The 14,456-nt window shown below is 46.3% G+C and overlaps 1 protein-coding gene across 6 annotated transcripts in view; it reads right to left on the reverse strand.

The window, feature by feature from the left end:
* PSIP1 (PC4 and SRSF1 interacting protein 1) overlaps positions 1 to 14,456 on the reverse strand; it is a 524,703-nt gene that overhangs the window by 226,454 nt on the left and 283,793 nt on the right. For all 6 annotated transcript variants that reach the window (XM_069240070.1, XM_069240030.1, XM_069240049.1 and 3 more), the window contains one exon: positions 3,653 to 3,768. In XM_069240070.1, coding sequence (XP_069096171.1) covers positions 3,653 to 3,768 — 116 coding nt within the window. The remainder of the gene's footprint in view (positions 1 to 3,652; positions 3,769 to 14,456) is intronic.

Genomic DNA, 14,456 nt, shown 5'->3' on the forward strand with positions numbered 1-14,456 from the left:
TTCGGTGCCGTTGGACGGTCACCTACTTTCCGGGTTAAGCCATGGCCTGTTGGCGGTGGCGTCCCCTGGGCGTCCCCTGGGCTTTTTCGTGTGATTTTTGTTTCGACGTCTTACTCACGGTTGGTTGTTCTTCGACGTCAAATTCTTCGGAATACGACTCGTGGATGGAGAAAGATTCTTCTTCCTCCTCCTCGAACCGTTGTTGTCCTGTCGACGTGGACGCCATCTGCAACCTCCTGGCTCTTCGGTCTCTGAGCGTTTTTCTCGACCGAAACGCGCGACAGGCTTCGCACGTATCCTCCTTGTGCTCGGGGGACAGGCACAAGTTACAGACCAAATGTTGATCCGTATAAGGATACTTATTATGGCATTTAGGACAGAATCGGAACGGGGTCCGTTCCATCAGTCTCGATGTTGCACGCGGTCGGGCTGACCAGGCCCCGACGGATGATCGAAATTACCCCGAAGGGCTACCGAAGCTCTTCCAGATTCGGTGTCGATTTGTTCTAACTACCCCGATACCGAACGAAACAATACCGACGAAGTTTCCAAGATTCTGACTAACTTTCCGACCCGAAACATGGAGCGAAAAGGAACACGTCCGAACCCGACGGCAGAAAGAAAACAATCTAAGATGGAGTCGACGCCCATGCGCAATGGAACCGAAGTGGGAGGAGTCCCTCGGTCTCGTGACTCGAAAAGACTTCTTCGAAGAAAAACAACTTGTAACACTCCGAGCCCAACACCAGACGGCGGACTATGCACAGCATGTGTATCTGCAGCTACACATGCCACCGAACATAATATTTTTCTATATAAAAACCTATTGGCCTGGAGTTGTCTTTGAGTGTGTGTAGGGAAATGCCTCCCTTGGCATGGTTACCTCCTAACTTTTTGCATTTTCTTGATGTCAGTTATGATTGAAAGTGTGCTGGGATCCTGCTAACCAGGCCCCAGCACCACTGTTCTTTCCCTAAACTGTACCTTTGTTCCCATTTTTGGCACAGCCCTGGCACACAGATAAGTCCCTTGTAACTGGTACCCCTGGTACCAAGGGCCCTGTGGCCAGGGAAGGTCTCTAAGAGCTGCAGCATATATTATGCCACCCTGGGGACCCCTCACTCAGCACATGCACACTGCCTCACAGCTTGTGTGTGCTGATGGGGAGAAAATGACTAAGTCGACATGGCACTCCCCTCAGAATGCCATGCCAACCTCACACTGCCTGTGGCATAGGTAAGTCCCTCCTCTATCAGGCCTGACAGCCCTAAGACAGGGTGTACTATACCTCAGGTGAGGGCATAGTTGCAGGAGCACTATGCATCTACAGGGTCTAAGTCAAACCTTAGACACTGTAAGTGAAGGGTAGCCATAAAGAGAATATGGTCTGGGAGTTTGTCAAACACAGACTCCACAGTTCCAAATGGGCTACACTGAAATCTGGGAAGTTTGGTATCAAACTTCTCAGCACAATAAATGCACACTGATGCCAGTGTGGGATTTATTGAAAAATGCACACAGAGGGCATCTTAGAGATGCCGCCTGCTTGCCAGCCCAACTGCTAGTGCTAGGCTGACCGGTCTCTGCCAGCCTGCCACTTCCAGACTACTTTCTGGCCACATAGGGTGAGTGCCTTTGTGCACTATGTGACCAGTACCAAGGCCTGTCCTGGGTGGAGATGCGTCACACTTCCCCCTGCAGGAACTGTAACACCTGGCGGTGAGCCTCAAAGGCTCATGCCTGGTGTTACAATGCCCCAGGGGACTCCAGCTAGTGGAGATGCCCGCCCCCCTGGACACAGCCCCCTCTTTTGGCGGCAAGTCCGGAGGAGTTAATTAGAAAAACATGGAGGAGTCACCCTCCAGCCAGGAGAGCCCCAAAGGTGTCCAGAGCTGAGGTGACCCCTTCCTTAGAAAATCCTCCATCTTGGCATGGAGGATTTAGCCCAATAGGATTAGGTATGTGCCCCCCCTCCCCACAGGGAGGAGGCACAAGCAGGGTGTAGCGACCCTCAGGGACAGTAGCTATTGGCTACTGTCCTTCAGCCCTAAACACACTCTTAAATCTAGTATTTTGGGGCGACCCTGAACCCAGGAAATCAGATTCCTGATGACCTAACAAGAAGGAGGACTGCTGAGCTGAAAACCCTGCATAGAAGAAGGAAGATGACAACTGCTTTGGCCCCAGCCCTACCAGCCTGTCTCCAGACTCAAAGAACCTGCATAGTGACGCATCCTGAGGGCCCAGCAACCTCTGCCAACTCAGAGGACTGCCCCGTAACTCCAAAGGACCAATAAACTCCTGTGGACAGCAGCTCTGTCCAAAGCAACAAGAAGAAACCATCTTTAAAGGGACTCTCACCTCACTCCAGAAGCATGAGTCCCCACCACCACTCTGCACAGAGTCCCCCGGCCCGCGTCCAGAGAAACCAACACTGCAGAGAGGACCCCCAGGCGACTCCAGCGATGTGTCCACCCTGAACCGACCTCCCTGCACCCCCACAACGATGCCTGCAGACCATGACTGCCAAGTAACAAAGAACACGACGCCTGGAAGAAGCACTGCACCCACAGCCTCCGGGCCCATGAAGAACCAACCACCGGTGCAGCAGTGACCAGCAGGTGGCCCTCACCCTTGCCCAGTTGGTGGCTGGCCCGAGAAGCCCCCCTGTGCCCTGCCTGCATCGTCAGAGTGACCCCTGGTCCCTCCATTGATTAGAAACTAGACACCTTGTTTACACACCGCAACCAGGCGCCCCTGTGCCGCTGAGGGTGTGTTTTGTATGCCTGTTTGGGACCCTCCCAGTGCTCTGCAAAACCCTCCTGGTCTGCTCCCTGAGGACGCAGGTACTTACCTGCTAGCAGACTGGAACCAGAGCACCCCTACGCTCCATAGGCGCCTATGCTATTTGGGCCCCTCTTTGACCTCTGCACCTGACTGGCCCTGTGTAGCTGCTGCGGGGTGTTTGGAGTTGACTTGAACCCCCAACGCTATGCCCAGGAGACCGAACTTGTAAGTAAAGCACTTACCTCACAAACTGACCTGTACTTACCTCCCCCAGGAACTGTTGAATTTTGCAGTGTCCACTTTTAAAATAACTTATTGCCATTTTATGCCAAACTATGTACATTACTTTTTTTACTCAAAGTCCTATGTATACCTATGCAAAGTACCTTACATTAAATGTACTTACCTGCAATCTGAATCTTGTGGTTCTAAAATAAAGAAAATAATATTTTTCTATATAAAAACGCATTGGCCTGGAGTTAAGTCATTGAGTGTGTGTTCTCATCTATTGCCTGTGTGTGTACAACAAATGCTTAACACTATACTCTGATAAGCCTAACTGCTCAACCACAATACAACAAAAAGAGCATTAGTATTATCTATTATTGTCTCTGTCAAGCCTCTTGGAACCCCTGGACTCTGTGCACACTCTCACTTTGAGATAGTACGTACAGAGCCAGCTTCCTACACATGGAATAACAGATTGTGCAGCTATCAAAGGAACAATATGGTTAGTACGGAAAAATAGAAAGACTTGTCCTCTTTAGAATCCTTTGACAAGACTAAAATTACAGGTCGTATAGTCATTGACAGGTGTGTACACAATACTGTTTTGGGTTCCTGTTCCACTAAAACAGGCACTCACGTTTCTGTTTCAACCTGCTCATCTCTCCGCTTTTTCTCAGTTGCCTCTTTCTCATGCTGTGTTTTTAATATGTTTCGTCTTGGGATTCCCTGCAACTGCTTGCCTGCTTTTCCCTTCTGGAAAATAAAATAGATTTAAAAAAACACTTCAATTAAAAAAAAAAAAAAAACAACAACAACAAATTGGCCTTATAATATTTACACTGCTAAAAGCCATGGGAGAAATCCATGCTGTAGAAGGCTGGCTCAGTTACACCTATGGTGTGGCACCCCATACTGAGTCCAAGCAACCCTTAGAGATAGTGAATAGGTGTCCAGATAGCAAAAGCTCTCTAGGGGTAGCTGAAGCGAGAAGCTAAAGCTTATCCAGGAGGAATGTAAAGCACTTGCAATACCAAAGCAGTCAGACAGTAACTTACTCACAAGAAAGAACCACAAAAGGGCTGCAAAAACAAAGGATTCTTTAGTACAGCACTACTACTAGACTAGCACTGGTATCTACACACAATATATACACAAAATAACAAGCAGAAATAGCATAAAATATACATGGCCCTGTTGGTAGTGGGTGCGGAGGGGGGGGGCAAACCATATACTAAGTAAGTGGAATGCTAACTAGTGAACCCAACCAAGGTAAGTGTTGTAGTTAGCTAGGGGATAGGAGTAGATGAAAACACCAGAGGTAAGTACGTAAGTGCCCCCAGAGACTAGGTGCAGAGTTACCTACATAATCGTCCCATAGACTAACACATTGAAGTAGTGGTTGGAGTTCATGTGTTTCAGGCTCCTTCCTAGTGGACCCAGAGGAAACAAACAGACTAGATGAAGGTCGGAGAGTACCCCCAGCAGAGGACACCCAAAAGATAAGAGTACCCGGGCAGAGGGTGGAGAAGGGAATCTCTCTGAAGTCAAGTCAATGGAAGCCTCGGATTGTCCAGCTGCTGTCGCAAACCGTGGAATACGCCGGTGGAACCAAGGGACAGATTCCGGATGCGGAGGACCTGAAAAGGAAGGGGACAGAGTCTAGCACCCTTGGAGGTGCCCTGGTGGTGCAGCTGGCAATGTCACCCTTCTAGAGGTGGAGTTCCTGTTGGTGGAAAAGAAGTCCAGTTGCAGGGTCCAGGAGCTGCAGAAGATCCCAGGTGTCGCCTACGAACTGTCCCTCGACAGTCACCGGACTACAGGAGGGTCAGTGACCAGCGAGGCCACCAACAAGCACTGTCAAATGCAAGCAGGAGATGAAGATGTATTTGAAAAGTTTTGGGGACCAGCAAGGTCCAGAGGGCTCTACTCTTGAGGGTGAGCCAAGGCTCGTCCTTAGCATGCAGGAATGCCTGCAGAAGTCATTGGAGCCCCCACTAGTGATCCACAGACGATGGACACAGTCACAAGGAGGCCTCAACAGCACAAGAAAATAGTGCCACGTCACAGGAGCTGCAGGGCAGGGGCTGATCTTTAAGTTGCAGAGTGCTGGAGACCCGGACTTCTTGGCACCTGAAGGAGGACGAGTCAACAAGCCTTGGCAAGAGCAACAGTTGCGGTACACAGATGTTCCAGTCCAGTGGTAGGAGCAGGGGCCTACAGTCTCCCACGTTGGTCAGAAGACAAGCAGGAGCCAGAGGAGGCAATAGACCCACCACCTGTAATGTAGAGCCTTTCGATGTCCGTGGGACAGCAAACCTCACCAGCCAGTCCACATTGTCTTGAGGTGCCTGCGGTTGCAGGGGAGTGACTCCTTCACTTCAAGGGAAATTCCTTTGTGCTTCCAGGTGGCAACAGAGTCCTTGTGACCCTGAAGGATGCACAGCCCTGGATGTTGCAGAATTCTTGCAGAATCCAGAGAAGGAAAATGTTACTTAGCAGTAAACATCTGTTCGTGCCATGTAGTGCTGTAGTTTCACATGTTGTGAATAAACTCGCCATGTAGTGTTGGGTTCAGAGTAGTACAACTTATTTTTCTTCAAAGAAGCTTTTTGAGTCATGGGCTCAAGCGACTCCTACCCTCAGTAATACTGTGCATGGGCTTTGAGTCCTTTATTAGATTGTTTTTCTGCAGGTGGGAGAGTGAAGTAGTGAAAATAGAGAGTAGAATAGAAAATGTGTCCATGCCATTTATCTACAGATGTACAATATTTACATATTAATAAATTGCAAAAACCACATGCGTCCGAGGAGGAGTACTTCCATAAAAGCTTTGATAACCAGAATTCTAAACAAATAAATATGGTCTGTTTTGAAGATGTGCAGCTATGGCCACTAAATGTAAACAAATGGATGAGTAAGCTAGATTTCCTTTTTGAAAATGTAGCAAATAACATACAATGCCTTGTACTGTTGGCTTGAGAGGGTGAATTGTTTGTGTTTAATAATAATAGCAAACATAACGTTTCCAGTTTACCGCATAACATTATCTAGTTGTGGGTTTGCATGCTTGTATAAGAATATCCATACATTCCTGTGGTAAATGTAAATAACCAAACTCTATGACGTCAGGAGCCATATCACTAGGTTGAGTGATCTGGGATTCGGATGTCTTATTTGACCTTGTCTTTGTGTCAGAAGGTCTGGTCTGTTGGGAAACTTTGGATGTGGAACAACACAGAGTTCTAAAAGTGTTGTGAACCATGGTTGATGTGCCCATGTAGGGGCCACCAAGATCATGTTGATGGAAGATTGTTTGAGCTTCCGGACTAGAAAGGGCATGAGTGGGAGAGAGGAGGAAAAGCGAAAGGAAATATCCCTGACCAACTCATCCATAGACTATTACCCTTGCATTGACAGTGTGGGTACCTGAAGATGAAGGTTTGACATTTTTTGTTTTGATATGTAGCGAATAGGTCTATTGGAGGTGCTCCCCACTTTTGGAAGTACTGGTGAAGGACTTGCGGGTGGAGTTCCCACTCGTGGACTTGTTGCTGTAAACTGCTGAGCAGGTCTGCAAAGTGATCGTATGTCCACACAAGATACTGTACCACTATGTGAATGTGGAAATGAATTGTCCATTTCCATATTGTTTGTACAAGATGGGACAGTTGATGAGATTGTGCAACCTCCCCCCCACCCTGTTTTTGAAGATAGTACATGGCAGTCATCTTGTCTGTATCTTGTCCACTTTTAAAATAGCTTATTGCCATTTTAACCTATACTGTGTATGTTACTGCTTTAATTCAAAGTTCCTTACTTACGTGTGTGGAGTACCTTTCATTTCATGTATTTACTTCAAATCTTGAAACTTGTGGTTTTCAAATAAATTAAGAAAATATATTTTTCTATATAAAAACCTATTGCCCTTGAGTAAGTCTGAGTGTGTGCTCCTCATTTGTTGCCTGTGTGTGTACAACAAATGCTTAACACTACCCTCTGGTAAGCCTACTGCTCGACCAACCTACCACAAAATAGAGCATTATAATTATCAAATTTTGCCCGTCAACCTCTAAGGGGAACCCTTGGACTCTGTGCACACTGTCCCTCACTTTGAGATAGTATATACAGAGCCAACGTCCTACATTGGTGGATCAGCGGTGGGATCTAAGACTTTGCATTTGTTGGGCTACTCAGCCAATACTTGATCACACAACTAAATTCCAAAAATTGTCATTAGAAACTGATTTTTGCAATTTGAACTATTTTTCTAAATTTTTAAAAGTCCTGCTAGGACCTTGTGTAAGTCCCTGTTAGAAATTCTTTTAGAGTTTAAAAGTTTGTAGAAGTTTGGATTTAAGTTCTAGAAGGAGTTTTTAGATTCTTAAAAAGTAATCCCTACGTTTAGAGTGATAATGTCTAACACGGATTAGATGGTGGTGGAACTCAACCTCTCCCCTTACCTGCATCTAAGGATGTCAGAGTTAAGGACTCTCTGTAAGCTAAAAAAGATAAAAACTGGGTCCAACCATACCAAAGTAAAGCTCCAGGAGCTTTTGGCAGAGTTCAAAAGGGACCACCCCTCTGAGGATAATCCTTCAGATGGGGAAGTTAGTGAACAGGAGGATGAATCCCCCCTCCTGTCCTAATCAGGGAGAACAGAGTCCCTCAAACCCTGACTCCTCAAATCATAGTCAGAGAGACGGGTTCTTCCACATGGGATACCAGTACCTCTGGAAGCATTGAGGGCAGCCTCAATGAAGGTGACCTCCAGTTAGCCAGGATGGACAAAAGATTGGCTTTGGAAATCAGCTCCTAGCCACAGAAAGGGAAAGACAAGAGATGAGTTTAGCTCCCATCAATGGTGGCAGCAACTTAAATAGGGTCGGAGAGAGTACTGACATCCTAAAAAAAAAACAAAGGGATTGTTACAAGATATGAAGATGGTGGTGACATCACCAAATGGTTCACAGCTTTTGAGAGGGCTTGTGCAACCAGAAAAGTAAACAGATCTCACTGAGGTGGTGTCCTTTAAGAAATGTTCACTGGAAAGTGTAGGGATAGACTCCTCACACTCTCTGGTAAAGATGCAGAATCCTATGATCTTGTGAAGGCTACCCTGACTGAGGGCTTTGGATTCTCAACTGAGGAGTACAGGGTTAGGTTCAGGGGGCTCAAAAAACCTTGAGCCAGACCTGGGTTGATTTTGTAGACTACTCAGTGAAAACACTGGATGGTTGGGTAACTGGAAATGAAGTGCATGATTATGTTGGGCTTTATAATTTTTTTATGAAAGAGCGCATTTTAAGTAATTGCTTCAATGAAAAGTTGCATCAATATCTGGTAGACCTAAGTCCAATTTCTCCCCAAGAATTGGGAAAGAAGGCGGACCACTGGGTCAAGACTAGGGTAACTAAAACTTCCACTGTAGACCTGGGATGCCACTAAGACATGGTGCCAAAACTGTATACAGACAGGGCACCACACCAAGGACATTCTTGTCCCAAAAACAAACCCCTTAGCAAAATCCAAGGGGTGACCAGTGTAGCCATTGGGGATGACTCCTCATTCTTCATAGCCTTCAACTGGAAAATGGTCCCAACAGGTGAGTTTGAGATTCCAGAAGGAAGTAGACACTTCCACCACCTAATGGTGAATGGAATCCCAGCCACTGCCCTGAGACACACTTGTGCCAGTCACACTATTGTGCATGACAGGTGCTCTCAAACCAGTACATCCCAGGTGAAACTGCCAGAGTAAGGGTTAGCCCAGACAAAGTCACTAATACGCCTGTGGCTTTAGTGCCCCTATAAATGGGTGGGACTTTTAGCTGGAGAAGGGTGGTAGTCAGTGCAGACGTCCCCCTTGATTGTCTCCTTGGAAATGACCACCCAGAGGTTGGTCAGAGCCCAAGAGAGGAACTGGTCCAGTGCCAGTCTTCTGCCAAGGATTCTGGAGGTGCTGTCCCTGCAGTAACTGTAAGGAGGCCTGTAGGAAGCTGGCTCTGTATATGCTATCTCAAAGTGAGAGATAGTGTGCACAGAGACCGGGGATTTCCCAAGAGGCTTGACAGAGGCAATAATAGATAATACTAATGCTCTATTTGTGGTAGTGTGGTCGAGCAGTTAGGCTTATCAGAGGGTAGCGTTAGGCATTTGTTGTACACACACAGGCAATAAATGAGAACACACACTCAATGACTTAACTCCAGGCCAATAGTTTTTTTTTTTTTAATAGAAAATTATTCTTTTCTTAATTTATTTTACAACCACAGGATTCAAATTCCAGGTAAGTACATTAAATGTAAGGTACTTTGCATAGGTAAAGATAGGACTTTGAATTAAAACAGTAATGTACACAGTTTGGAATAAAATGGCAATGAGCTATTTTAAAAGTGGACAAAGTGCAAAATTCAAGTTCCTGAGTGAGGCAAGTACAGGTTAGTTTGTGAAGTAAGTAAAGCACTTACAAGTTCAGTCTCCGGGGCATAGGCAGCCCACCGTTGGGGGTTCAAGTCAATCCCAAACACCCGGCACCAGCTACACAGCGCGGTCAGGTGCAGAGGTCAAGGAGGGACCCAAGTAACATAAGCACCTATGGAAACCAGGGGTGCTCCGGTTCCAGTCTGCTAGCAGGTAAAGTACCTGCGTCCTCGGGGAGCAGACCAGGGAGGTTTTGTAGAGCACTGGGAGGGGGTCCCAAACAGGCACACAAAGTACACCCTTAACGGCACAGGGGCAGCCGGGTGCAGTGGGCAAACAAGGCATCGAGTTTTGTATTGAAATCAATGAAGGGACCCGGGGGTCACTCTCACGGTGCAGGCAGGGCACAGGTGGGCTTGCATTTCACTGCTGCACTGGTGGTTGGTTCTTCACTGGTCTGGGGCTACGCGTGCAGTGCACGCCTGATGCCAGTGTGGGATTTATTTAAAAAACTCACACAGAGGGCATCTTCGAGATGCCCTTGTATTTTACCCAATCCTCTAGTGTAGACTGACTGGTCAGTGCCAGCCTGCCACTAGCAGACAAGTTTCTGACCCCATTGGGTGAGGGCATTTGTGCCCTCTGATGCCAGAAACAAAGCCTGCTCTGGGTGGAGGTGCTTCACACCTCCCCCTGCAGGAACTGTAACACCTAGCGGTGAGCCTCAAAGGCTCAGGCCTCATATTACAGTGCCCCACGGCACTCAAGGTGGTGGAAATGCCCCCACCCCCCCAGACAAGGCCACACTTTGGGCAGCCAGTTCGGATGGAAACTTTAAAAAAAAAAAAAAAAAAACAAGGAGTGACCACTTCAGCTGGGACCACTCCTAAGGTGTCCAGAATTGGAGTGTCCATCTCCCTGCAGAATTCTCCATCCTGGTTTGGAGGACAGGGACCAATAGGGATAGGAATGTGCCCCCCTCCCCAAAGGGAGTGGACACAAGGAGGGTGTAGCCACCCTCAGGGACAGTAGCCATTGGCTACTGCCTCCTGACCCTAACACGCCCCTAAATCTAGGATTTAAGGGCTGCCCTGAACCAGGCTCACCAGATTCCTGGCGACCTACAAGAAGAAGGACTGCTAAGCTAGAAACCCCAACAGAAAATAAGGAAGACGACAACTGTTATGGCCCTACCCCTACCGGCCTGTCTCCTTCAAAGAACCTGCAAAAAGACCAGCGATGCGTCCAGTGGGCCCAGCGACCTCTGCCAACACCAGAGTACTGCCCTGCACCCAAAAGGACCAAGAACTCCAGAGGACAGTGGCTCTGTCTGAAGAAACCTACAACCAAGAACTCACCTCACTCCAGATGCATAGGTCCTGAACCCTGTGCACCCAACGCCCATGGCCCGTATCTAGTGGTCTACCCAGCCAGAGAGGGCTCCCAGGTGATTGTGAGCAAGTGCCCACCCTAGGTTAACCTCTCCACCACAACGCCGGCAGAGGGAATCCCGGGGACTCTCCTGACCGTGAGCTCCGGACAAAGAAAACCGATGCCTGAAGAACCACTGCACCCGCAGCCCCCAGGCCTTGGAGAAACCGACCTCTGGTGCAACAATGACCAGCAGGCGGCCCTCCCGGTTTGCCCAAGAAGCCCCCCTGGACCTCACCTGCAGCCTCAGAGTTGCACTGAAGACCCGATGCCCTGTTTGCACCCTGCCGCCCTAGTGCCGCTGAGGGCGCGTGTTTGGTGCCTACTTGGGGCCCTTCCAGTGCTCTCTTGATCCCCTCCCCCCAGTCTGCCCTATGAAACCACAGGTACATACCTGCCAGCAGACCAAGTTCCGAGAGCCCCCTGTCTCCACAGGAGCCCACGTTAATTTGGTTCCTCTTTTACGACAAGACTACCTACACCCCGGAGATAAGAACTCCAAGTTGTATACTTACCTGCAAAACTGTACTATCTTTTCTTCCCCCAGGAACTGTTGAAAAATGCACTGTGTCCACTTTTAAAATAGCTTTTTGCCATTTTAAGGTGTATACATTGTCAATTCTATTCAAAGTCCTAATCATATATATGCAAAGTATCTTTTATTTTATGTACTTACCTGCAAATTGAATCTTGTAGTTCTAGAAATAAAGTAACAAAACATATGTTTCTATATAAAATTCTATTGGTCTGGAGTTAAGTCATTGAGTGTCTGTTTCTTCTATTGCTTGTGTGTGTACAACAAATGCTTAACATTACCCTCTAATAATCCTAATTGCTCGACCACACTACCACAGAGCATCACTATTATCTGTTTCAGCCTCCGTCAAACCTCTCGGGAACCCCTGGTCTCTGTGTACACTATATCTCATTTTGATATAGTATATACAGAGCCAGCTTCCTACACATGCTACGCATTAATCTGCCACCCAGTGGTTGGGTCCTTAATTCTTCACAATGTTATAATCCTTCTTCTCTTACATTGTTTGTGGGCATCGACAGCAGCTCCATTTGGTGTCCCCTGTGACACTGTCTCACTTTCTCTGAAAGCTCCCACCTTCCTCCGAAAGCTCCCACCTTTGGTCGGTATCTTCATATTCTTTTTTGCTCTCTCTCTCTCTCCATCTTCTGGTAGAGGTGGGTGGGTTGCTTGTGAATCCAAAAAATTCTTCAAGCTGCTACAACAACAGGTCAGAAACAGTTTTGAAGTGGGAATCTTTCCTGGATCCACATGCTGTGCACTGACTTTGTAACGATTTCTAATCTTGCAGTGGTTTGGTTAAAGATGGACATTGACTTGTTGACAAATACTGTAAAACTCGTTGTCCTACTTGAGCTTCCTTAGTAAGCTGTATGTCGATGCAGTAATCATTTGTAAATATGTGTATTGATGAGCAGGTTGCTGCCAAGCAAATGTCTTGCAATGGTGTATTTGCCAGAAAGGCAATTGTTGCCCCTTTCTTTCTTGTAGAATGCGACTTTGGTGTCACCTTTAAAGTTTGGGTTCTAAATGGTTGTGGGACAACTGAATTGTTCGTGCAATTCACGTTGCAATTGTGTTTTTGTAACTAGTCTTACTAAGAAACTATCTGCAAAAGATACAAAAAGCTGTTGAGTTTTCCTGATTGTCTTTGTCCTTTCTATGCAGTACATTATGGCCAGCCTTGCATCCAATGTGTTAAGCTCTTTCTGTGTGTTTTTGGATCTTGGAAGAAAAAAAAACTTGAAATTTGTATAGGTTTGATTCATATGAAATTGTGAAATAACTTTTGGTAAGAACTGAGGATGCCTTCTCATGCAAATCTGTCTGAATTTGTAAATAGGTCTCCTGAATTGTGAGTACCTGTAACTCACTAACTCCCCGTAGTGACATAATAGTCACCAAGAAAGCTGTCTTTAAGGTTAACATCTGTACAACTGATTTGTGCAAAGGCTTGATTTCATTAGTTGCGCAAATACCACATTTAAGTTCCAAGTAGGAGCTGGAACTCTTTTTGGTGGTGTCACTCACTTTGTTCCCTCGAAGAACTTTTTGATTACTGGTGAAGTGAACAGACTTCTCTTAATATGTCCCCTTGTATACGCTACTATCGCTGCAAGTGGATTCTCAGCGAAACATAAGTCAGTCCTTCTTCAAGAAGATAAGTCAAATATTTCAATACTGATTGTTTATATAACATCTTCTTGTAGTTGGTCTTCTTGCTTTCTTTAAAGCTGCCATTGTTTTTTTCCCTGCAGCCTCAAAGGACCAAATTCTAAGTCTTCAGGAGCCATGCTGTTAAACTCAAAGTTTCTGGTTGAATTACTTTTCTATTGACAACAGGTCCTGTATCCTTGATAATTTTAGATAGATTTATTGTGCTATTTCTACTACTTCTGAGAACCATGTTTGTCTTGCCCACTGTGGAGCAATTAAGATTAGAGTAATCCAGCTCCTTCTGCATTTGCGGATTTCTGTATGTAACAAAGGAATTGGAGGGGAAAAGCATATGCAAATGTCCATTCCCCAAGGACTGGCCATGTGGTTGTCTGGAGGCAAAGCTTTGGCATTTTGCGTTCTGTTGAGTCGCAAACAGATCTATCGATGGCCTTCCCCATTTGTGAAAGATATTTTGTACAAACCTCTAGTTCAGTTCCCATTCGTGAAAGCATGAGGCTTGTTTGCTCAATCTGTCCCCTTTAAACTGATCTTCCCTGGGAGATGTATGACTTGCAAAATTATTCTCCTCTGTATAGCCCATTTCTGTAACTGATGAGCTAACCTTGATAAGGGTGGTGACTGAGTCCCTCCCTGTTTATGTAAAACATTGTTGTTGTTTTGTCTGTTTGAATTAATATTGTTTTCGAGAGCTAGAAAGACCTTCTGTTCCAGTAAATTGATGTGTTGTATTGCATCCTGTTCCTTACATATCCATTTTACCTTGAGTGAGCCCATGTGAGCTCCCTAGCCTACATGTGAGGCGTCTGTGGTTATCACAGTTGGAGCCGGCTGTGCAAATGTTCTCCCTGGTGTAATATGGAGCTCTGTAACACTATTCTATTTTCTGTCTACTCTCTACACGACAACCACTAGATCTTCCCAACTCCCGTCACCGGTGACCATTGATTTTGAAGCCATTGGTGGATTGGTCTGATGTGAAGTATTGCATATGGAATTAAGAGGGGTGTATGATGTCAATATCCCAAGTAGTTTCCTTAATGTCCTCATTGTCAGGGCTTGCCCTTTAATGTAGCAGTGAGTTTGTTATTAAGGACTGAATCCTCTTCTTACTGGGACCTTGCCCTGCTTAGAGTTGATTCTTGCTCCCAAGAACACTTTCGCTTGTTCTGGTTAGGACGTTTCTATAGGCATTTAGAAACCTAGTGTCTAGTGTGTAAAGAGTCTCCATTACTTTTTGGAGGTCCTGTTTACATTTTTTTTTTTTAAGAGTTTGCTCTTACTAACCAGTCATCTAGGTATGAGTATACATGTATACCCCCCCCCCTTCTCAAGTGAGCCACTACTGTTGCAAGGTATTATGTAAACACTCTTGG

This window comes from Pleurodeles waltl, chromosome 1_2 (assembly GCF_031143425.1).
Source record: "Pleurodeles waltl isolate 20211129_DDA chromosome 1_2, aPleWal1.hap1.20221129, whole genome shotgun sequence".
In the NCBI taxonomy this organism is placed as follows: domain Eukaryota; kingdom Metazoa; phylum Chordata; class Amphibia; order Caudata; family Salamandridae; genus Pleurodeles; species Pleurodeles waltl.